At 39.8% G+C, this 26704-nt stretch overlaps 1 protein-coding gene across 1 annotated transcript; it reads left to right on the top strand.

The window, feature by feature from the left end:
* The first annotated feature begins 859 nt into the window (after positions 1-859).
* Positions 860-26015, top strand: kcng4a (potassium voltage-gated channel, subfamily G, member 4a). Its single transcript, XM_087797538.1, has 4 exons — positions 860-1425; positions 4571-5234; positions 6035-6676; positions 22409-26015. The coding sequence occupies exons 2-4, from the start codon at positions 5127-5129 to the stop codon at positions 23282-23284; spliced, it is 1626 nt and encodes a 541-aa protein (XP_087653664.1). The 5' UTR covers positions 860-1425; positions 4571-5126; the 3' UTR covers positions 23285-26015.
* The last annotated feature ends 689 nt before the right edge of the window (positions 26016-26704 follow it).

Here is a 26704-nt window from a genome sequence, read left to right on the forward strand (position 1 = left end):
ATGATTTCATGGTTATCACCCCTTAACGGTCAAGACGCACTCAATAGATATACTTCTAAATAGTGTTTTTAAAAAAAACAAAAATTTGATTCAATTCGATGCTATGCTTAAAGACTTTGCTTTACTTCATATTGCTATTAAAAAATATATTTTATTAGTAACTGGTTTTCATTTTTAAGCTTTGAAAGGCTTTTTGCAACTACTGACAAGTACAAATATAACAAATTGTATAGGAGCAAGCGTGCATGAGCCAAGGTCTCAGTAACTTGATGTAACTGGGGGATAGGCATTAATTGTTTTTAGAAATCATCCATATTTTATTAATGAGCTTAACGAAAATTAAACAGAACTCATTGTATTGAGACGTTTCTATTTGTTCAGGCTTTTCCTTGATTTTCTGGAACTCCTGTGTTTTCAGTTTTATCTTGACCTTTAAAGTATATACTTTATTGAGTATTGTTTTGATTGTTTAAGCGCTTTGTGACCCTGGTCTGGCAAAGCGCTATATAAATAAAAATGACTTACTTACTTAACATTATGTAATTGTGTTAATATAAATAGAACATTGAACACCACAACCTAATAAAAACAATAAATAAATGTTAAAAGAAAAGCTTAAAAAAGCATTTATTTAATAGACCGGGCACATGAACAATTCTAAAAGGCAATATATAGATTCTTTAATGAACATTATTTTATACTTTTTGTTTAAAATGTTGAGTCCTTGAGGGATTCGGTCTGACACCCCTGACATCATCATCAAATACAACCCCTTGAATAATTGAAGTTGTTTTGGATTTATCTTTCGTTTTTACTATAGTCCTGAACAAAAACAAACTGTGAACTCTCGTTCCTGCAGATTCTATCCATCCATCATGCGATTTGGGGGAGAACCGCGCCCCCTGTTGCGCATCCAGCGACCGGGCAACACCAGAAAGATCCGTCCTTGGAGTGGTGAAGGGAAAGAGAGAAGGAAAAAAAAAACTGAATGGGAACACTCTCCTCCCACATGACTGCGAAGGGACTCTCTGCTCTCCCAGCGCACTCCTGTCACCTTTACGCAAACTTGAACTTGGACGCAGACGGAGTCTCCTCTGTTGCGGCTCCATCCCTCCTCCTCCTCCTCCTCCTTCTCCTCCTCCTCCTCCTCCTCCACCTCCTCCTCCTCGCTCCCCCTCCCCTGCTGCTCCTGCAGCAGCAACACTAACTGAGCTGTAACGGGACACTTTCAACACCACTGGCGCACCACGACCCGTCCGTCTCTGGTGTTGGTGCGCACTTGGATCATGCTCACCGCCGGCGCTGCCACACGTGGCGGCCGAGGATGGATAACGACACTCTTTTAGTGCCGAACCGGTCCAGAGGGGGTGGATGATGAACCGGACAGGATGGACAGATCTGCGGATGAGTTTGAGGCTCAGAAGGGTGAGCAGCTCGTTATAAGTTACACGGGTGTCTGACTGCATTGTGTGCATCTTAACTTCTCATGTCTTCAACGTTGTTTTTTTTTATTTAAAAAAAAAAAGATGTATAACATGCATGTACTGAAGTTCTTCTCAACTATCACTATCTATGAAAGGTGATGCATGCATTCTAGACACGTTTGATTTATCTTATTCTTTTTTTTCTTTAGACCTGAGTCTGCAGGGAAATAATTCGTAGGGATATGTGATGAGTGCTCACCATATGTAGGCAACATGATCCATGTGAACTGCAGGTCCCTCCATCAGCTCCTGCCCACATGTCCATGAATATAACATTAGCCCAGCAAATGAACATGGCAGGAAGACACAAGACAAGAAGCTAAAAAAATACAGCTTTATTTGAAAAAGACAATTTAAATTTAAATGTGAAAAAAATCAACTGGATTTTCCCCAATTATGTTGAAGGGATACAAACGCATTTTCTAATCCCCCTCATGTCGAATAAGGGTTGGGATTATTTCATATTAATCTGTTCCTTTTTAGAGTTATAGCCAAAATGTATGTTCATTTTATGAAGTTATCTTCATCTTTGCCCAAAAAGACACTTAAAAACATCCAAATACCTCCATACTGCTCGTCTGTAACGTTCCTCTTGTACTGAAGCCTCGACAAGATCATTTTTTCCCCTGAAAAAACTTAAGTAAGTCTATATTTTGAGGTAGTTTGTGAGCTTCCTCATTGAAACACATCCCCAGTGTCCGTGCACATGTGCAAGATTAACGCTGATAGACTGGAATCGTGGAAGAAAAAAGGTTTAAATATAGACTTGTTTTTGGGTTTTTTTCCGAACCATTTCTCATGTCGATGCTTCAATACAAGACGGACCTTACAGACGAGCGGAATAGAGGTATTTGGATGTGTCTTTTTGGACAAAGTGGAAGACGAAGACAACTTAGCTTCAGTTGCTACATTAGCATTTTTTCCTAAAAATGATCGGATTGATAATCCCAACTCTAAATCGACATGAGGGTCACTAGAAATTGAGAGAAATCTGAATTTGTGGTGAACTATCACTTTAGGCCAAATATTGACCACAATATTTTATTTTCCGTTATCTATAACAGAATATTGTGGTAATCAGGTGCTCAGATATGGATAAATGTTTAATAATCCTAATTACAAACAAAAATAGTTTCAATCCAAAACACTTTTATCAAACCTTAAACCCATGGTCAACAACAATGCTATGTTATACAGTATGTTGTGGGCTACAGTTGACCACTGACCATAGCTCCTAATGATCCCAGTTTTAGTCAGGAAAACACAACTACGCAGTCATGGTATGATCAAATAATCATACTTTTTTCAAGTATATTGATCACGCAGAGCGGATTATTTGCGAATAAGAATTATTGTACATCTGTTATTATTGGTTTTCTGTTCTAAATTTGGACGATAATAATCTCTGACTTAAACAGTATAGGGTATATAGTGGTACAAATAATAAGGGTATCCAAATAAAGGAGTGGCTGGACCCGAAAATGAGGGAAAATAGAAACAGCAGCAGAACTAAAAAGACGAAAAATTTAAACCTTAGAAGAGAACAATGAACAAGGTTTGTGAACTAGCTAAACCAGGTCGAAAAATAATCCAACAACAACAGGATCAACAAGTTATTAGTGGACAGAGAAGAGCCGTACTGGCATCTGTTAAAATCTACGTTCCGGCACCTTTTTTGAGTTTCTGACACTGAGTTATAGACGTATTTCAGGTTTTAAAAGAAACATGATCCGCTTTGTGTGCACTTTGACACTCACTAGAGAGAGAAAAGATACATAAAACAAGAGGCCTGCTGACAAAATAAAGCAGATAGAAGACACAAGAATCATTAACTAAGTCTTCAGCCTGGTCACGTTGCCAACTTTTTGATAAATATAGCCTGAGAATAGTTTGACACAAGTTAACTGAAGTGATCCATGAAAAGAATTGATTATGCCTATTCGCTCCTTCGCCCTGACGCTGATTCATTCATTTGTCTGAACTGCCGGCCCTACACAGCATTTCAAATGAAAATCCCACTCTCAGAAATCAATCAATAAAACCGCAATTTACCCGAATCTAAATCTCTTCAGTTTCCAGAATGTGTCGATGGTAATTCTCAGCTCCTTGTGTCCGAGGAACATGCTCTGAACTTTCTTTCGGAGGGAAAAAAAAAATCTCTTCCCTTGAGAAAACAAATCGATGGCTAAATAGTTTATCATGGTCTACTCTCCCAGTGAGGTGAAAATGAAACACCATCATGGTGACACAGGTGATTTATTACTTCCTCCAATGCAAGACCTTTTTTCCTGGATCTAAATTACTGCCCAGTGCTGATGCAGACCAGTACTTTAGATGGTCCAATCACACATTCCATGAATTTGTCACGGCCGGAGTGAAGCCCTCTTAAACATATTGATCCTTGAATCCATATACTGATGGCTTATCAACTGCAGGTAAACATTTGCCTTATATTTATTCAAGTGTGAAGTAATGTTGAAAAAATAAATTAGCTTCATCCTATTCACAAGCATAGTTGCAACAGTTCTGTATTTCTCAATGCGTTTCTTATTATTATTAATATTATATTCTCACAAAATAATGTTTTGTATAAAAGTTGCTTGGCAACGTGTTTAATGGATGATTTGACATTTTCATTTGGTAATTTAACTCTAATGAGAAACTAAGTTATTTCCTAGCAAGGCCCAATATCTAACAGAAAGATCAATTAAATTCCGGTGTGCATTTGGTTTTGACATACTGCCAGGAAAGCCAGCTAAAAGATGCTGTTTGAACCTTTTTAAAACCTGTTCACCATCCTATGATGACCCAAATGTGTTTTAAAGAATTATCATGACCGAGCGCTATGCTAAATAACAGCTATTCTGGGCAACTCAAATCTCAACCAATGCCAAAGAGTTTCGGCGTATTGCCAAAATGATTCTGGACCTAATTTGCTGCTATTTCTGCCAGTGAACTGTTCCGTCTCATCGCCAATGTAATAGAATTGTATTCTTTGTTATTAAAGTTATTTGTCGACATGACACCGACAGCTTCCTGCCCTCGTTATCCTTCCTGACCTTCATCTCTCTGTTCATCTTTTGCAGTCTTAGTGCCTTCATGATGCCACCATGTGTTGAAACCCACTCTAATCCTGTCGAGGATACAGAAAGGATCAACCTCCGTCCCTGGACATCTCTGTACAGCATATTTTCTTATTTGACATGTCCAGCTGCGATCAACGCTGAGCCCCCCCACTTGTATCCCGGTTTTTCCATTTCCACTGACTTATATCAAACCAGGATTTCCCACAGAGCCGCTGGGAGTGTGAACACATCACCTCTGTCTATTCTGGACATCTGACAAATCCAAAACAACTCAACCACAAACAAATGCTGGAGCTGGTTTCCTAACATCCATCATCCTCCGATAGTTAGGAGCCAAAGGCCGGAGTCATGTGTCTCAGAGGAGAGATTGATGGTTATGAGGGGCGGTGAGACCAAAAAGACGGAAAGCTCCAGCTGGCTCAGGCAGGACGGCTTTTGCTCTGAAGGCAGCAGTTCGGGCACCCCGAAGCTGGAATTCTCAACCAGAGAATAATTTAGCGGTAATCGTCTGATCAGAGCTGCCAAATCCAGAGCAGCACGCTTTCCAGATGCCGCCATGCCCATCATCAGTAATGCCAACCATGACTTCAGTAATCTATCAGTCAGTGACGACAGCAGTCTTGATCGCATCTTCACCGAGATCCCTGAAACTGAGACCATCAAGGTAAAACTTGCTTTACTTTGAGGTGTCTTATTATTTGTTTTCTCATTCATGTTTGTCGTTCAAGATGAATTATTACATATATAAAAGCCTCTCCATTTCTTGGTGAAATGTATTGCTTGGACCACATTTCATAATATTAACAGTGTGAACCAATAACCAAGTTGATGCTCATATAAAAAACGCAACTGCCGTCACATCCTTACAAAAGCAGTAATAATTCAAGGAGACACATGTCATCAAAATGAAGACACTGTATCATAATACATAATATGCCTTGGTCTAGCCCCGTAGCTGGTGAGTAGTTCCCAGAGGGTTTTCCATATGGCATCAAGAATAGAATCTTCATCTGACTCCCTTAAAGAATCTAGCAAGACTGTATTTTCCATTGGGAAATTGTTGAAAAGCCGATAATAAAAAAAATAATAGGATGTGATGTTTGATGCATTAGAAGATTCTCTCCAAGTTGTAGTGAAAATAGGATACGGTGCTTAAAGTCAGTATCATGATACAGTGTCTTCACTTTCCATTACAAAGCTGTTTCATGAGGCTTCATTAACTACTTGTCTGCTAAGCTTTTGTCATGGTCTCGCCCTAACTAGCTGCCATGGTGTCAACAGTGGAATCATCATCTTATAGGACTGACATTCCATTGGGAAATCATAGACGTCTTCAATAACAAATGATAGGATGTGTTACATGACGCTGTATATGATTCTCCCCAAGGCGATGTAGGATACTTTGCTCAAGTTGCAGATATCATCACCATTTGTGAACTGATGAATGGTATTTTCTCCTTACAGGGTGTACACTACCAGAGGGCTCAGTTCATACGGCGCCCAGAGGACCTCATCTCAGTCGATCACCGTTTGTTGGCGGTGATCAATGTTGGAGGGAACCGTTACACCTTTCCTTGGACTACCTTAGAGCAGTTTCCTCTTACAAGGCTTGGCCGACTGTGTGACTGCAGGTCGCCTGAGGACATCGCCAGTATCTGTGATGACTACGACGAAGCCAGAAAGGAATTCTTCTTCGATCGATCACCTTCTGCCTTTAGGGTCATCCTTAATTTTCTGGCTGCCGGAAAGCTCCGGCTGCTGAGAGAGATGTGTGTCCTGTCCCTACATGACGAGCTCACCTACTGGGGGGTAGAGATAGCTTACATGGAGCGCTGCTGTAAAAGGAAAATGTTCACTCGTATCGAGGAGGTGAACGAGCAGGAGCGGCGGGAGGAGGAGCGCCGGCAGAGGAACGCCATGCAGCGGGTGCCGGTGGAGGAGACGAGGTACCGCAAAGTCATGAACTGGCTGAGAGACATGGTGGAGAACCCTCAGTCCGGGATACCTGGGAAGATCTTTGCATGTCTGTCGGTGATAATGGTGGCGGTGACAGTTATCAGCTTGTGTATCAGCACCATGCCAGACCTCAGAGAGGAAGAAGACAGGGTAAGTGATGACAAGCTTAGTACCACTTACTTTTATCCTTCCACATCAGGTTTTGTCATACCGGTGTCTTAGAGGGAAGACTCCATTATTACTATGCAGTAGGCACACATGTGTGCACCCGAGGGTACTAACAGGAATGTTTGATGTGATACATTGCCTTCTTAAACATTCCACGGTAACTATACGTTGCCATAAAAGAGACAAAATCCCTATATTTATAGACAGATAGGGCAATCCCTCGCGCCTGTCCGCTGACTCATTATACTCTTGTCAAGTCAGCGAAACTGTTTCAGAATTAGAATAAGAAGTGTGTGCAGCTGAATCTCAATCTAGTGTGCGGTTCTTTGCGTGTTGTGCGGCTGTGTCTGCCAGCAGTGCGTGTCCTCCGATCTGTGTCTACCCATGGCGGTATAGGATAATGAAGCCAGAGCTGCTCACCGAGGCCTGTCCACTGTCTGTCAGTAAACACTGGGGAATAATCAAAATGGAGTTACTGTGTGTGAAAGAAAATGACATTTGTGCATAAATTGTGCCGAGGAGCAGACACGCGTTTCCCAAACTAATATGTATAATGTGATGAAGTCGGCTTGTGGAACTGCTTTGTTTACCAACTGTGAGGCCTTTGATTCTGTCCATGTAGGTTTCTGAGTATTTGCTTGACAGCTTAGAACTATATCCTTGCACAGGGTAGTTCAAAATAACAGGGGACTTTTTACATTTTACTTCCAACCAAAATACATCAAACATTTGGTTCCAACAGAGTCACAAGTCCACAACCCTTATTTGTAGTCTCCGCCTTCTCACTTAACCTGGCATCTCCACCTCCCTCATTCTCCCCCATACTTGTCCACTGTCTCCCCTTTGGACCAGGATGACTGTCCCACATTTCTTCAGACGTCCACTGTGATAATAATATCCTCTTTCCTTGTCATAAACCTCAGTAGTTTTAACTCTTCCGCTTAAAATCTGCTTCCTGTTTTTGTGTCAACATAGAGCACATGTGTCGTACTTAAGTCCTAGGGCAAAATCTGGCCCGCATAGTCAGTTGATGTGGCTCCGCCAGATGGTTCTAAGTAAATAATGCGAAACAAAAATACATTTGTTTGGTAACGGGTAACAAACCCAAAGCCAATAGTTGAAGTCCTCAAAAATGAAAGAACAATATCAGCAGAATCCTACTTTCTGTTGGGTAAAGTTAGTTAACTGTGTATTTTGTTCAGCCTTAGGCTAATATTGTGAAAAGCTGTTAGAACCTTGTGATTGAGTTCGACAGGTCCCACTACTGTCCCATTTCTATTTCACACTTTCTCCTTCTGACTCTGTTCTATCATGTCCACTCATTCCACCCTATCTGCACTCTCTTCTTCACCTCCCTTCTCTCTAGAAACTGACCCAAAGTACTCAAATCTAACTGTCACCATATCGACTCCCTTCATCTTGACTATTCTTTCAATTTCTTCTTCTAATTTTAGCGTCTCTTTCGGCCATTTTCTTGTGTCAAGAGTATTTGAAGGCAGTGTGCTCTTTGAAGTAGATCTGTAAGGCTTGAAATAACAAATGTCACTGCAGAACGAGAGACTAGAAGATTTTTGTCTTTCAGAGGAGCATTGAAAACAGTAATTTACAACTAAATATTTGTAGTTTTTTTATGTAATTAAAGGTTAAATGGAGTCAAAATAACACAATAAGAAATGTTAATTGAAACAACTGAATTATCTTTATTCTAAACGTGGCACGATTCATGAGGATGAGAGAGAGACTGTGTCTGTTCTTAGAATCGCACTTCCTACTTAAATATTATGGCAAAGTTAGATCGTAAACACCAATGTTTTGACTGCACATCTCACTGCAGTGGAGTCTCGTGGGAGGCTCCTGCCCAAAACAACCCTCATGAAAAGACATTAAAACAGTTTTTACATTTTAGAAATATTACTTTAAGAATCGCAAAACCTTGATTGAAACCCAGCCGGTGGAAAAAATGAGTCACTCTTTTGTTCCGAGTTATGCATGTAGGAGCCAAAAGTAAAGTGTGAGTCACCTTCAACTTTTAATATTTTTTAATAACTTGTGAAATTTGGTAGGAAGTGTTGCAGTTCGACACCTGGACTTTATTTGTCTTATGATGAATAAGTAAAACAAATTAAAAAGGACAAAGATGAAGACAGTCATGAGATGAAGCAGAAGCCTTGTTTATTATTAATCATACTTTTGTTGTTGTTATAAATGTGTCTTGTTTTCTACAAGTATGTATTTTCAAATCGTTTTTCAAAAGCTGTGTACAGACTTCCAACCACTGCTGCTAATAATATGATGGGTTGTTGACAAAAAGGCTTCGGCGGAGAATATCCGTCTGTTTCCGTCAAGAGAATTATAGACCAGAATGTGCTCATGGAAATGTTTTCAGAGGAAGAGCAACAGCACGAAAAGCCTCACAACAAAATGACTGTTGTGAACAAGCAGGTGGATAGTGAGACAACAAGAAGCAGCGACACGGGAACAGACCTTCCTGAATATGAAGAGAGATCGCCTTATCTAACGTGTACTTTATGATATCATGACAGATACTTTGGTTTCTATGTTTATCATCATTATCTCTTAGTTTATCCAAGAAAATTCCTTTTCCTTCATAATGAGATTTTTTTTTACTGGAATCGGACTTCTCTATAATTATTGACATCAATGACTTCAGTTACTTATCTTATCTTAAACAGTAGCATCTTTATAGGTCACCGTGTCAACATGAACATTACTCTACTTGATATGAGCCAAAAAATGACTTTGGCTGGCCATTTGACCCTAAGACCATAAGTTTGACACATGTGTTGTAGATGATATTAGATTGAAAAGAGCGATTGAAAATGGTAGAAGAATAACAAGCTTTATGGGTCACTACAGGATGGGCACATTAATTATTAGCATAACACTAAACTAAAGGTAACAGCTGCTCAGGCTTAAAGGGCAACTCATTTGAAAACCTAACTCTCCTGACTCGCTCCCATGTTTCAAAGTCTCCAAGATGCTGTAAGTCCCTCATAATGACCATGTTTTGAATTTACCTTATAAAGTTCTCCCCCCCCCCCCTCTGAAATCTTGGCAAACGAGAGGTTACAAGAGCAGAGACCATTATGATGTAATAATGGCTTCACTCCTCCGCTTAAGCAAGTTTTCCCAATGTAAATATTTCAATAATAATAGTGTTTTGTACAAACAGACACATACTGATGAATACAATTCAAGATCTATTTAAGACACACTTTAATCAACACATCAGTTTCCCTTAAGAGATTAAACTGTGGTCAGCTATATTGGCCTGTTTTTTTTTCAACCTATGCTATAATTAACCATGAGAGTTCCATTGTGATTGATGTCTTTTTTAAAAGGTAGCCCTGGACAAGAAGGCAGATAATAATAATAACGTAACCACAGTACACAATACTGAATGGAATGAAATACATAAGATGATAAGATAAGATACAACAGGCCGAGGAGTTGTTTCAGATTGGAAGAGACATGGTTAAAACAATGCTTGTTTCTGAAGTAAATCTCAGTTCAACCCTGAGGTTTTTTTGACAAGATATCCACATAATGGGAAAAAAGTAAGTTTGGAATCAAGCCATAATTTTAGATATTATTAAGAAGCCACTAGTCCCAAGTAATCTCCATCCGTGGTGGAAATGAGAGGAGCAGGAGACGGGAATGAGCTCTAGAGAAGAGATTGACTTTAGTTTGAAACCATTTTCTTTTTCAATCAGCCTAAATGGGGCTGAAAGGTTTCTGGAATTGATCAAGGGTGCAAGAAAGAAAATGGGATTGATGATTGTCTGCCAGCTTTTGTTCAACCAAGAAGGTGGTCACAAAGTTTGTCATAAGTGTAGACTTGTCATTTAGAAATCATCCTTTATTACAACTGAATCATTTCAGCTATGATTAAGTCTATTACAGTTTTTAGATAGAATTGCATCAAAGGAACCTTTCTTCTGACTACCGTATTTTCCGCACTATAAGGCGCACTTAAAAGCCTTTAATTTTCTCAAAAAACGACTTATTATCTGGAGCGCCTTATATATGAACATAACCTGGTGGTGGACTTGTTTAAAAACACTTTCATGACTGAGCCGACTCGCCGTGGGCGGGATTCAGTCATTGCATCATCACAGGGGGGATTTACGACGCACGTCACATCATGGCGGATATCTATCGAGTGATATTACTGCCACTGCTTGTCTGTGAATAATGTGTGTATAATCTGGTATGCCTAATAGTGCGGAAAATATGGTACATTGAGTTTGCTGACATATCATAACCGATCTGCTAAGCTAGTTTTATGTAACTATGGAGTAATAATTAGATAATTAAAGAAAAGTTAGGGGGAGAACAAGCCTGTCAAAATCCAGATGACTTTCTTGATTTCTTTGTTGTATTAAATAATTTTTGAAGTTGACCAATCTGATTCGAAGTCAATTGTACCATCAGTAAAAGCAGTTGTTCCACATCCAGCCTTGAGAGAAAGTCCTTGCACTTCCAGGAAAGTAGCTGATCTATGCAGACATGTTCAATCTTTTTTTTAATCTTGTTCTGTCTAAATGTCAAAGCAGAAACTTTCTGGGAATTACAACTTCACTTCCTGCAGACATCACATTTTTTTGCTGAATGTCAAGTGGATTTATGGCTTCGATATCCAAGTTTTTTTTGAAAGGCTTCATCAGAGGTTTTTTTGTAATACACTCATCCTCTGTCCCGCAGAGTAATGAAAGCTGCCATTTTCTGTCCTTTAATGTCATAAATTAGAGCGGGATTTGCTGTTCGATAATTACTCCGGACATCCATCACACTGATGGAAGGAGGCGATGAAGTGGCTGAACTCCAGAGTTAAGCTGTGCAAAGTGAGTCCCAACACGTTTTCAGATCGACTCAACGCTTGTTCTCCACTGAGATGTGGCATTTATCTTATTGCGAAAGGACACATCCTGGGTGAGCAAACACAATAGACGCAGGTGTATGATTGACGCTCTTCCATTGAGACTTTGTGATGTTTGCTGCGCCTTCCTGTTCCAACTATTACCCTTTACATTTTCAGAGTTATGGCAAAAGTCTTATTATAAGCATATACTGTATATCACTCAATATTTGTTATCATATCTATACAATTGGATACATCATTTTATTATTTTAAATTACTTTAATACGATAGTCTAATTCAAAGGAGTCTAATCAGACAGCAGGTGGCAGAAGGGTATGACCCTCACCACACATATTCATGGTCTTGTTTTGTGTATCCATGTAGTATTCCAGATCCACCACCAAAATGTCGCCATTTATACACTGGTTATTCACAGAGCCATTTACCTACTGGGTCAATATCATGAAATCAAAAGGTCCAAGTTAAAGTCGAACAGTACAGAAGTCTGAAGCAAAGTGGAAATTTCGTTGACTTTTTGATTTCAAATTTCTTTTTTTAACTGATATTCCTCGACGATCAAAAATCTGGGGAAAAGTTTAGGTTCCTCAAAATATAATTACAAGGGCTCCATTAAATCTTTTTAAATGTTCCATTTTATGAGAGAGATTCCCGATCCCCGTCCAGGTGGATTAACCTCCTTAACCTGTCTTTGAATGGAAATTGAGCGACAATTCTTCAATCTTCTTTTGGTCCCAAGTCAGAGTTGACGTCTACAGTAGGAACAATAGTTGAAATAGAGAGTCAACAAAATGTTTGAGCTTTCTTAATCAACATAAGGTGCCAAAATATTCCATCAGTCCGATACATTAATTTAATAGGCAGTAGAAGTAAGTAAGTTTTGTAAAGCGCCTTTCACAGACCACAAGGCGCTTAAACAACAAAACACAGTTAAAATACATACAAATTAGAAAACTTTAAAAGGCCATGACAACAACACAGTGACAAACATAGCAGCAATTCTGTATTTAATTTATTTTTATTTTGTTATTATATGTCATTCAGTTCTTTCAGCTCAAATGATCCTTATTATCTTTGTGTTTGTCTGCCTAAATCGAACAAACTCCTTCCTCCTCCAATAGCATCTTCATGGGTGCAAATGACAATGTAAACATTAATATCTACGTTTATTTTGAGCCAACCATCCAGACGGGCCACGTAAAATGACTTAAAGGACCAGATTTGGCCCCAGGACCATAAAGCCCAACTGATTTATGTGGTAAGGGCTGTTGGAGCCGAACAATCCAAGTTATTAATATAAGGTTATTTCGTTTAATTAATGTTATAGTTGAATTAGTTATAAATAATACTTTTTGGCGAAAGTACAAAATAATCGTATTTGTTAACTTTTTACTTTAAGGATCTCTTCCTGCCGCAACCAATGTCCCCTAAACTGATCATTGTGTGAGTGTGTGGATAATGTAGAACATCCAAATGTAGTCGAACCAACACTGACCTTCAGTGTCGTCCGTTAATTAGTCTCATCACCGTGTTCTTGATCCGCATCTTTCTCACCTCATCATTACGAGACCGGACACTATAATAGATGTGTGTTCAGTGGTGGGAAAGAGACGCCGTCACCTCGGCCATAAATCAAAGAAGGTAAACAGACGTTGCGAACAGGTGCAGAGGAGGAGCGCGAGGAGAACGAGCCGCTGCCAAAAATCCAACTGAACGTGTGTTTATCACTGCTATTACAACTGCCGATCGTGTACATCGCCACGATCACATGACCTTTCTGCTGCGGCACAATGTTCCAGGGGCGAGCGTGGATGAGGAAATATAGAGGTCCATAAAAAATGCGTACATCATCAGAGACCCTCGAACGGCTGCGTAATTGAGCTGTGTTCAATTATCAGACGTCATTGGAGGACTGAGAGTTACAGTGACGGTGCTTCCACCAGCCTCATCTCCATAAGTCTCGGCATCACCTTGTTTGACTGTATCAGTGTGGAACAGATTTCAAGCCTATTATGGTCTATCTGAAAATGAGCCGTTATGCACCGCGCGGCTGCCAGGTTGGATTACGGCGGAGAACAGGGAAGTATGAGGTGTTTATGTGGTAGAAGCGAGGGCCGAACGTGAGACATAATACTGTGGAATTAGGAATCCGAGAGTCGTGTAAATGAAGTCGCTGAGAACACGACTGGTGTCTATTGTTAGAACGAGTATCTGTCTGAGCTTGTGGACAATATCCTTTTCTTTTAATACTGACTGGGAACAAAAAAACTTTATCCGGAACAACTTTGACCTCGTAGAATTCTTGTCCATAGCTCTAAACGCAGAGTTGCCTTGAGCCGGCCGGAGTCGAACCCTCTTGCTGTGTGGCTGCAGCGAGAACCTGGCATTCTGCCTTCTGGCAAACATTGATATTTAATCTAGCGTTTGCTAAATCATCAAAAGAAGCGACAGATCAAAGTTTAAAGAGTGTCTTTTCCTCTCTCACGCTTCTTAAAAATACACTTTAGTACCTCACAGATTCAACCGACACCGCTGCTGTATATTCTCTCATAAGTGACAACTTGAAGTGTTGGAACTTTTAAGACATATTTAGCCTAAATGTAATTTTCTACATTTTTTTTAATGTGTAGGTAATCACTGAGGAAATCCAAAAATATTTTTCCAATCTAGTGCTATCAGAGATGTACACATGAGGGACGGTTTCAAATCTATAAGCATTTGTTTAACTTTTCTGATGCAAAATAACATCAAAATGTTGACATTAAACAAATAATTCGATTTTTTTTTTTACCGTCTCAAATACAACCTACACCAAGGAATCTTAAATGACTTGTTTGGCTGCTTTCATTCATTTTAATTTCACAACTTTTCTGATTGATATAAAGTCTATTTTCCGTGGGTGTAGACAGTGCACGCATACAGCAAATACATCCGATTTTCACCTATTTATTTATTTATTTATTTTTTACAAATTGCTATCAGATCACTGTCACTTTGTGCTTCTATCCCTTTAAACCTGTCCATCTTTAAACAATTAAATCAAATCTGGTTAAAAGGTCAACTAACGTCTTGATTTAAGTGTGTCTTAAATAAATCTTAGACCTCTATTGTACTCATCAGTATGTGTCTGTTTGTACAAAACTCTCTTTTCATTGAAATATTTACATTAGAAAATGAACTTAAGCCCCGTCCACTGAAACATTTAGTTTTTCTAGAGATCTTGTTCACCATAACCATACAATTATTAAGTTATAATTGACTCTGCTCTCATAACCTCTCCTTCGCCGAGATCCAGAAGGGAGAACTTAATAACCTAATTAGTAAGTACTTTAAACATAATGAGGGACTTACTGCCACTTGGTGAGGAAGACATCAACATTTAAAACAGACAACAACAATTCATGATTATTTATTTGCACACTCAAGCTTAGTAAATCTTCCACAATCTGTGCTCCAACATGTATTACAGAATCTGACATTACCTGGAAAAATTAGAACCCATGGACTTCGCAAATCTTTCTCATGATGCGTAAACATCTTTGGCACTGCGACACTATCTTCTGTTTTACCTATCCTTATTTATCACCGTATTTGTTTTCTTGTCCTTCATGAGGAAGATGCTTTTAAAAGTGAGTGCAAGGTCAGTGCAGCACATTAGAGAAGCAGTTTTCAGTAAAGTATGTTCAAGGTCTGCTGCAAGGTAAAGCTGATTGATGGCTTATGTCGGTTGTTCCCACCTTCTGCCCAAATCTATTCAGGTGGGATAACACCAACAATGATCTCTGAGAACGTATTTCAGACACTTATGTAACTGCCTGTGAAGAGAGAGACATAGAGAGGGACATAATGTACAATTGAAACGTTTTTTAAAATCCTCTAATGGAGGCACATGTGCAGAACTATTCTTCTGACTAGACATACGATACTATATGTACGAGACTCATAAATAATTTGAAAAAGTAGAAGCTTCCTCTTGTCTGACAACTTAAAGGCATGTCACACATGGTCAGCGATGGTATATAAAAGGTTGGTAGCGTGTCTGACTTACTAAGGATGTCTCCCTTTCATCCTTATTCCCGCAATAGTTCTAAGAGGAATATGTGGCGTAGTTGTGGAAGAATTGATCCAAAATATCGATAGTATTGATACTGAGTGGTTATGGGTATCGGATGAACAATAGTATGGTCTTACATATTTTTTAAATTGTATATATTTTCAATCTCTCAAGACTCTGCCTCAAATTTATTTTATATTTAATTCAATTTATAATTTGTTTATTTAAGAAGCATGCACTCAGTATTTTACACATTATCGTTGTCACCAATAAACTTCACATAGAAAGTAATTCATGACAAAAGTTTGGTGATGAATATTAAAGTGTATCAATATCTGTGTCGCCAATATTTTGCCCGTAAAAACCTGAAAGATGAATACCCAAATATTAGGTGTGTTACCCACCTATACCTTTACATGGTTTATTTACGATTCTCGTTCGTGTGTTGGTACCAAGTGGCCTGATACCACTTTTTCCTGTCCAAAAAACAGTAGCTGTTCTACGTTGAACTGACTTGCAAACATTGTTCTCAAATATGTTTGATATGATACAAAATGATAAAACCAGTAAGAACACTGGGAAGAGACTCTCTTTGTTTTGGTTTCTAGACAGGTTCATCTACATCAATAAAACGAACATCTTAAGACAACAAAAAAATCTCAAGTCAGTAGTTGCTTTAAAAGAAAATGGTAAAAAAAGAAGTGAAAAAAAGACAAAAGTTGACCCCAGTGACTCTAATGGTGTCAGTTACTTTTCTTTACTTTCATCTGATCCACACTGTGACGTTGTTCCGGGTCACTTAATCTACCCACAGACAGACGCATAAACACCTGCCAAAGTAAGCGACACCGCCTACGCGTCGCCCGGCGCTACAGGATTTTTCCATGATCAAGCAAACACATGCTCACTAGTCGAGAATAATATCCGATGCATCAAGTCCCAAAATAGGACATCAGTCGATGATGTTATTGATGCATTAATCAATGTTCCATGTATTCATTTCATGAAAATAGTCTGACTGTCTTGTCAAACACGGTTCAGGTCTGGAGACAGATCCTTTTATACTCTGAACAAAATATGACATTATTCTCTCTTTTTAACTCTTGAAGTCTAATTTTAGCATTTCTCTGGTGAGTTTCAAGATCCATAAGGTGTCACAAAGTGTTGACATTTATGATGCAAAAATAAACCTTCCAAAGGTCACACTTTAATCTTCATATGTCATGATATCGACAATAGAAGTGAGCGACATATATGATTTCACATATACCTAAACTTAACGCGTCCATCAGTGTAGACTACTGACCTCTCAGTGAAGGTTTTTAGGGTGGAGGGCAACTCAGGAAAGGGGCAAAAACAGGGAAAAGGACTCTACTGAACAGTGAAATACATCAAACCCCAATTGAATTCAAACCATAGATATGACATAAAACATCCATCTGTCCATCCATCCATGCATCCATCCATGCATCTATCCATGTATCCACCAGAATGTTCATCCATCACTATAGCTGACTATTGTCCCTTTATTCATCCATCCATGCATCCATCCATCCATCCATCCATGCATCCCCTCTCCATCCATCCATCCATCCATCCATCCATCCATCCATCCATCCATCCATCCATCCATCCATCCATCCAAGCATCCATCCATCCATCCATCCATCCATCCATCCATCCATCCATCCATCCATCCATCCATCCATCCATCCATCCATCCATCCATCCATCCATCCATCCATCCATCCATGCATCCCCCCTCCATCCATCCATCCATCCATCCATCCATCCATCCATCCATCCATCCATCCATCCATCCATCCATCCATCCATCCATCCATCCATCCATCCATCCATTCATGCATCCCCCCTCCATCCATCCATCCATCCATCCATCCATCCATCCATCCATCCATCCATCCATCCATCCATCCATCCATCCATCCATCCATCCATCCATCCATCCATCCATCCATCCATCCATCTATCCATCCATCCATCCATCCATCCATCCATCCTTTGGACCCCTAAGAGTCTCGTGAATTAAATAATGTTAAATGTATTTTTTGTACCTGGGAAACAGCGGGTAGATCATGGTAAATGTAAAGGCATATTATATTATAAGTTGTGGGTAAGTTTAAAAAAAACTGTGTCCCCTCAAGGATCTTACCCAACTATTCTTTCCTCATCAGGATCTTAATACGCTTCAAAGGTCTTTTGATAGTGCTGTAATGTGAAAGCCCTGCGAGCGGATACTTTGTTGAACACTATTTGGGAAGAAGTTATCTGTCACCAACATTAGCTCCAGCCGGAGTCGCACAGAGGAGAATGACCGAGGGTGATACTGTGCGTGTGTGTCCATGCGTGTGTGACTTTCAAATTCGAAAGACAAGTGAAAAGGGTCCGTCTCGAACAAATGGCCTGCGATGCCGGAGGTGAGAAGAGAGTTGTATCGTCCTCATGGGTCACGATGTCGGCGCAGTTGAGGGCCGGAGCAGTGAGGGAAAGAATAAATATAAGAGCAGCAGCGTGCTCATGAGAAAGAGAATGTTAGCTGTGGGACTGAGGAAATGATGCAGCAAATATTGTGAGGCTGAAGGAGAAAATGGTCAAGGAGTTGAAAGTTCTACAGTTGAAGTTTAATCAATGTAACTTAACTTTAAAATGTTTCATCAGTTTGGTAAATGTCTGTTGGCTGAGGGACAAATATCCCCCAGGCGGTTGTTCACGCCTCTGGAGAAATCATGGTCAGAGAAAGTCTATTTCTTTTTGAGAGCAGTCGAAGCCCCAGTTAATAAATCTCACCACAAACAAGCTGTGGCCAACAAAATATAGATACGTTTCACGGGGGTCCTACTTTTTTATTCATGGGTTTACTTACACATTCTTTCTGCTGGAGTGTCAAAAACGTATGTGGAAATACACATTTTATACCTATGAGGTTATTATTTATTAACAAATTAAGAATTTGTGTTTTTCATGATTTATTTGTTTATGCTTTTGTTTACCTAATCACATCCATTACATCCATATATTTTCTATTTATTTACGTATTACTTTTTCTTTCCCTCCGCCAAGGAGATTATGTCATTGGCGTTACTCTGTCTGTCTGCTGCCACCTGCTGTCTCATTCAGCTCATTGAAATTGGTGCCATGTATCAAATGCAATAAAAATATGCTCAGTACATGTACAGCCTTACTGTTGGGTATGACAAATAGAGATGGTTAGATGGTTAGATGGATAGAAGGATGGATGGATGGATGGATGGATGGATGGATGGATGGATGGATGGATGGATGGATGGATGGATGGATGGATGGATGGATGGATGGATGGATGGATGGATGGATGGATGGATGGATGGATGGATGGATGGATGGATGGATGGATGGATGGATGGATGGATGGATGGATGGATGGATGGATGGATGGACGGACGGACGGACGGACGGACGGACGGACGGACGGACGGACGGATGGATGGATGGATGGAGGGCCAATAGACAACTAGATGGATGGAACAATTAATGAAAGGACATTTGGATGGAACTATGGATGACTGAATGGATAAATGGGTGGATTGATGGATAATAGAAAGTGTGTATGGATTGATGGATGAATGGATGGACATGTGGATGTAAGGATGGATGGGTGGATTGACGGATAATTGAAAGTGTGGATGGATGGATGAATGGATGGATATGTGGATGTAAGGATGGATGAATGGGTGGATTGACGGATAATTGACAGATTGGATGGATGGATGAATGGATGGATATGTGGATGGAAGGATGGATGATTGGGTGGATTGATGTATAATTGAAAGTGTGAATGAATGAATGGATGGACATGTGGATGGAAGGGTGGATGATTGGGTGGATTGATGTATAATTGAAAGTGTGAATGGATGAATGGATGGACATGTGGATGGAAGGATGGATGAATGGATGGATATGTGGATGGAAGGATGAATGATTGGGTGGATTGATGGATAATTGAAAGTGTGAATGGATGAATGGATGGACATGTGGATGGAAGGATGGATGATTGGGTGGATTGATGGATAATTGAAAGTGTGAATGGATGAATGGACAGAAATGTGGACGGAAGGATGGATGACTGGATGACTGGATGGATGGCTGGGTGGATAGATGGATAGTTATCAGTGAAAATGGATGCAAGGATGATTGGATGGAGGGAACTAGCACAAACTAGCTCCGGACATAGATGCCAGACTATGAGGTGCCAACAACACTAGCATTAACGCAGACATCCATCAGTCTGCAAGAGTCACATTAGAGCTGAGAGTCAGAGACAGAGAAGATCCAAGTGATAAATGATCCTGACAGCAGACGTACACGCGTGTGAATGATGGATCATGAATAGAGACACAGTTGAGGGAGTTATGTTTCACTTGAGGGAACAGTGAATGAACGGATGAAGGATATAAGGGAGAAAGAGCGAGGAGAGTGAGGGACAGACACTAGATAAAGGATGGAAGGGAGTGTCCGGTGAGGGCTGTGGAAGGAAAAAAGAGATGAGTAATGGGAAGGTGGAAGGAGAGGCAGGTGAACAGAGGTAAGAATGATGAGGAGGAATGAAAATAGATGAGTCACACAGTGCGAGGAGAGAGGAGGAGGTCGCTTGAGTGATAAAAGGAACATCTCAAGAAGAAGTCTAGACATTGTACATTTTGCTTTAGCTTATATCCTGCTGTTGGGGATGAGAGGAGAAAGTAACATTTATAATTGATGTTGTCCCATCAGGAAAGTACTCTGAGAGTGCAGACCTCCTTTAAGACATGGATTTAAACTCATACACATTTATTTTATCTGTATTATACATTATATCAACATTTGAGGTACTATTGATAGCAATGTTGCAGTGGTATTGGGGTTTGCTTGAACAACACACAGAATAAGTAGCTTGCGCTTCGTTCATTGATTCTAGGTTAAAGTTAGTTTTCAGTTGCATTTTTTATCTGATCCTGTCAGTTTAAGTAATATACTTTAAATAACATTTAGATTAATGAGGTTGAATAGCAGAAGTGACGTTCTTGTTAATCTGCCCTTTTTAAAGACTTTTCTTTTAACATAAAATTCCCTCGTTGATTTTGTTGTGGATGATTCTGTCTTTATCGAAGTCAATGTTGTTAATTATGTTGTTTGTGTTTTTGTCTGCAGTGTTGTATGTTGTTGGAAATGTTCCTATAATTGTCAGTTTTGATAAAAATGTAATTTAAAGTAGCATATAATTACAGTTCCTTCATTTTACAGTTAAAATAAGAGTTTATTGGAGAAAAGAAAATCAGATCATGTTGCTTTGTTAAATGTGTTATAATTTGAAAAATGAACTTAAATCATCTGTACATTATATATCCTGAAGTTTTATTTTAATCTGTAAATCCGTTTTTGAGTTATTTGGCTAGCATACAGTACACACATAGTATAGAGATAACAACGATGGTAACACAACCTTCATGGTGGAACTAATTCTAAAATAACTATTCAGTTTATTTGAATTTTGATTCAACACATGTACTTGTTTTGTGGTCATGATGGCAGCACTGTGAAGAAATGATCCAGGGACCAGAAAGTGTGTTGTATCACCCCCCGTCAGCTAGTGCCAGAGGCTCAGTTTTTCAACCCGTCCTTAAAAGAGCATTGGTGATTCCCAACGATGAGAGTGTGATCTTGTCTATGTGGCCCGGAGGCTCTGGACGCTCATATTCCCACAAAAATATCCTGTTTTTCAATTGTCTGACCATCGATGAATGAATCATTTGGTTGTGTGGAGAAGTGAATAATCATGACCAATAATAAGTGTGATTACTCAAAAGCAATTTTGATGAAAGGAAAAAGCATCAGGGAAATTTAGTTTCCAAAGATAAGGAAATGATATTCTACCAACAAATGAAAATAATGTCAACACACTGAAGAGTTGTTAGAAAAATAAATAGTGTTTAATGGGGTTGATTAAACTACTTAAATGTACAAGCAAATTGTTTGGTATTGGTACGAAATAACTCATATTAAAGTGATTAAAACTTGGAAAATTCATATATTTTCTACTCACATTATCTACTAACCCACATGTCGACTAAGGGTTAGGATTATATTCAGATGAATCTGTTATAGAGTTATAGGCAAAAATGTTTGTTCATTTAAATGTATCGACTGGGGCTCAGTTGTCTTCTAAGGTAGATGGATAGATCGATAGATACATGTTTGCCTATAACTATAACAGATTACTGTGAAAATAATCCCAACACTTAGTCGACATGTTGGTTAGTAGATAATGAGTGAATTTATGGGTAAACTATCACTTTAACAATAAAGGTTAGGCAGGTTATCAGCAGGTAATGGAAGTTGTGTTTTGTTTTAAGAGCAGTTGTTTAGTTGGTTTTACAAAGAAAATAACACTGGAATAAACTTAGTTAAACCATTCACACGTTTTCTTAACTTGATAATGAAGTTAGTGAATCAAAAGGTGGAAACTAATTAGCGGTGCTTGACTCGACTCTCTCCCTCGATTGATTCTATTCCTGTCTTATCTCTCGCGCTGCCTCGATACTGTTTGAATCTGACTGGCAAAGGCTAATGATTCATGAATCATTAGTGAGGGTGATTTTCTGACCTCGGGGGGGTTTTTCGTCTTCTCATCTCCCCTTTACTTCCTTTCTCTGGCTCATCCGTCTTGCTCATGAGCCCAAACTCCTCCCGTCCCTACTCTCAATCTCTGTCTCTCCTTCCACAGGGCGAGTGTTCCGCCAAGTGCCAGAACATGTTCATCATCGAGACGGTGTGTGTGGCCTGGTTCTCCCTGGAGTTCATCCTGCGCTTCATCCAGGCTCGCAGCAAGCTGGAGTTCCTGCGCGGGCCTCTCAACATCATCGACGCCATGGCTATCCTGCCTTACTACGTGTCGCTGGTGGTGAACGATGAAGAACCGTCCGAGGACGGCGAGCGGCCAGGAGGTAAGGGCTACTTGGACAAGTTGGGTTTGGTGCTGAGGATCCTGCGCGCCCTGAGGATTCTCTACGTCATGCGTCTGGCCCGTCACTCCCTCGGGCTTCAGACGTTGGGGCTGACGGTGAGAAGGAGCACTCGGGAGTTCGGCCTCCTCCTGCTTTTCCTCTGCGTGGCCGTCACGCTTTTCTCGCCGCTGGTCCACCTCGCCGAGAGCGAGCTGACCGGAACCCACGACTTCAGCAGCATACCCGCTTCCTACTGGTGGGCCATCATCTCCATGACGACGGTGGGCTACGGGGACATGGTGCCCAGATCCATCCCAGGGCAGGTGGTCGCCCTCAGCAGCATCCTCAGTGGGATCCTCATCATGGCCTTCCCCGCGACCTCCATTTTCCACATGTTCTCCCGATCCTACCACGAGCTGAAGATGGAGCACGACAGGTTGTTTAAGGAGGAGTGTGCGGAGGCGGCCGAGGCCGCCGCTGCCGCCGCCGCCACCAGCGAGCTCGCGGAGGCGGGAGCCGATTTAAAGGTGGAGAACTCGGGCCCGCCGAGACTCGATAAGAACAGTTTTCACTCCCTGGAGTCGCTCGCTCTGTTGGGCCAAGGTGGAGACACGGCTGCGAACAACAACTTCAGTCTCCCGGCGGCAGCTTACTGATCCAGCGCCCCTGTACAGGGTCACCCCGAATTAACACCTGACAGCAGAAGTTTGTTTTTCTGATCTGACCGCTATTATATCGATCTCATCGTAGAATGTGACCCATGCATCACTTTATATCTTGTAATTCTGTGCAAACGTTAAAGCTCATCAGAGATGAGATGAGCCACAACTAACGATAACTATAAAAGCACTTTGGGAGTGCATGCCTCGCCAATTACCTAATTTCGTATGGCTTTATGAAACAAAGCATAACCAGAGTCATTCAATCTTCACCAGGTTCCCATAGCAACCTTAAAACAACATGGAATTGAAAACAAAAAGACGTTTTCCCGTTCCACTGTCAGTGAAAAGCACACAAGTTAAAACTATGGCAACTGAAACCGAATACTCCTTGCAGCAGACGGTTAATATCTAACCAGATTCATGTTTGGTTGCTGGATGAATTGTTGGCGCCGAGTTTAAAAGCTTTTTTATAATTGAGTTGAAGTTTTATGCTACTTCTTAATGATCAGCATATAGAAGCCATGAATAACTATTTACTCAAAAAACCTCCCTAAATCCAGCTCTAATCGAATCATCTGTTCTATTAACTTTCATATATTTGTTCACATCCCTTTAAAATATTTTTATATATATTGTTAACCGACTGACAAATGCAGAAAAGAATGTATCTTCCTCAGTGAAAGAAAATTAGATTTCTTAAAGAATAAAAAATTCAACTTCTTTGGCTTTTAAGAGGCAAGGATTTTGACAAGTTATATCTAGAAACAGCTGCTTATCTTTAAAATGTAAAGCCAAGCAAAAACATTTGATAAGACAATTATTTTGTCTTACTATTTCACTACTCACTTATGCTGATAAAATCATCTGTATGTTGAGTTGAGGGAACATAGATGATGGATTTTGACACATATCTTGATATGTTGTAGATAAATGTTTTCATAACGGATCACAAAAATAATACTTTAACGTCAGGTGTTAATTACAAACAAAATCCAAAACTTCCAAGCAGATGCAGGCCCTCTCGTGTCACGTACTGCAGAGCGACCATGTTCCACAAACGTGTAACTTCCTGTGGATCCTTTTTCAAAGACGAAAAGAAGATTTGTCTTGCTCTTCTTAAACGCAGCACGTCTTTGCACATGAACCATTGTGTACGTTCAAGACTTGCCATCCATATGTTACGAAACCCTTTAAATTTCAAACGTTCCGAGTTGGAAACTGAACAGAACATCGCAGCAATATTATTCACACTGCTTCCATTACATGCAATATTCAATCCAAAGCCGCTTCTCCTCCACTGTGAAAGAAAAAAACTCTGAGGTTTGTAACTTCAATATGTTGCCTACAAACTGAAAGTACTGTTCTGCCATGAACTGAAATAAGTGCTCCTCTTTGTTTCAAAGATGTTTTAAGCCATGTTTTAAGACTTGTCTGATCTGAAAGGAAAAGTTGTTGCTCTTTGAACGATCAAGGGTTTAAAGAAGATGGTTGGAATTCTCAGTCTCTTTGTTTTGTCTCGCAAAGAAATTTAGAATCATCTCAACTGAAATGTGTATGCTGCATTTTTCTCTAGTACTAGTTATAATAATTAGAAAGGGTAAAAAGGGGAACTGCAACAAACCTGGTTCTTTATATACAGAATATATATATATATATATATATATATATATATATTAACCAGGGGCATTACTGTGGTCGTGTTTATCCTGTCACAAGGTCAAGTATGGACACTAGTGACCTGAAATTTAGAAAGAAATCAGTCAATGTCTTATAGGCAAGTCCTACATTTCCCACCTGGCATCACTGTGTGTGCATTTTCCCAACGATTGCAGTACTCTACACTTCTAATACAGTCTTCATGAGTAAGTTTAGATCCGGATATACCTACACATACATCACGAAACATAAGAGCAGACTCCTTACTCCTGGTTTTCACCAAAAAGTGGAAGAATTAATGAGTTAATGAAGTTTTGAGGCATTGTGGCGCTTCTTCTTTAATGCCGAGGTCGAAGAGAGTGTTTCGACAATGCAAGCAGTTGCAAGTCTATGGCACTTCAATAGGAATTTGATGGATTTTTTAAATCTTTCATGGAAAAGCTTTTGTTTGGCATGAAACAAGAACTCCATTGTGAACTATATTGTATCTCTTGATACGTGACCTTGTCTACGTAAGTTAGAAAGACAACCATGTGGGAATTGGAACAAATCATGTCCCGGATTCTTGTCACCTTTTAACTGGGGTGTGATGTTTTATTTCTCTGATTAGGTAAGAACTGAAGAATCCACACCAAACTTCCATGTCTGGTAAGGACAGCAAGTCTTACGGTGGTTTACATTTTTTTAAGTTTCTCGTTAGTTTTCTTTATCCATGTCCTTGGGTTGGTCTGACCTAGTCTGCCTAAATCTTTATCATTCTTATCATCATGAGATTTAGAAAGTGAACATATTTCGTGTCTTTCAAAGACTTGAGAAATACAGTCATCTTTTTTAAACCCTGAGACAATATGTATAGCCATGTATCTTTTTTTTTAATGCCGAAACGAAACCATTTTCTATCATTAACTTCAGGTAAAGATTTTGAAAAAAATCACACAACAAAACAAAAGGAATAAAGAACTCCTGAGCTGCTTGTGGAGCACAGAGAGGAGGCGTGAATGAGAGAGAACAAGCACTAACATCCATAAAATGTACTTTGCAACGCTCCAAATAAAATCTATCCTCCTAATCTGAGAGAAATCCATTATTTGTGCTGTAATGTTTTGGTGTGTGCTGGGCGTGACCGTCACCTTGGGAAGAGTCGGCCTTAATCCTGTGAAAAACAGAGGAGAAACCGACGATATTTTTTTGCAGAGGTTCACTGACAATCACTCTTTTGTTTCCGTGCGTGCAATCTCACCGCTGATGAAAGGCTGCCGCGTCCCTCTGTGCATCTCCTCGACTGGGACAGAAGCTTTTGTAACAGTCATTTTATTTGACCCGTGTGACCTACAAAACGAGATGAGCTTGTTTTTGTAATCTGTGTGGTCTCAAATACAGGGTCAGAACATCCGCACAAAGATTACGCAAACTCACGGAATTGAATTTAGATCGAAAGCATTTCATATGAAAGTCAGATTTTAAGATGCACGAAGTGATGACGTATGTACTTTTTCTATTTATACATCGACAAAACATTTAAAATAAATACACATTTGGATGGTGGAGAAATACAATACTTTTAACCAACGTAACTAATTTAAGTTAATGAACAATTTCACAAGGGTTTTCCCAAACAAGTAGTTTATCACTTGCTTGATTTCTTCTTGGCCCTGCGTAGGAAACAACTAAAACCAATAAAGTGCTTGGTTTGTTGCCAAAAGTATATTTTCGTCTCAAAGAATAACAAAGAATTCGGTATATGTCGGAATCCATCTT

Source organism: Callionymus lyra, chromosome 8 (genome assembly GCF_982586985.1).
Source record: "Callionymus lyra chromosome 8, fCalLyr1.hap1.1, whole genome shotgun sequence".
NCBI lineage: Eukaryota > Metazoa > Chordata > Actinopteri > Syngnathiformes > Callionymidae > Callionymus > Callionymus lyra.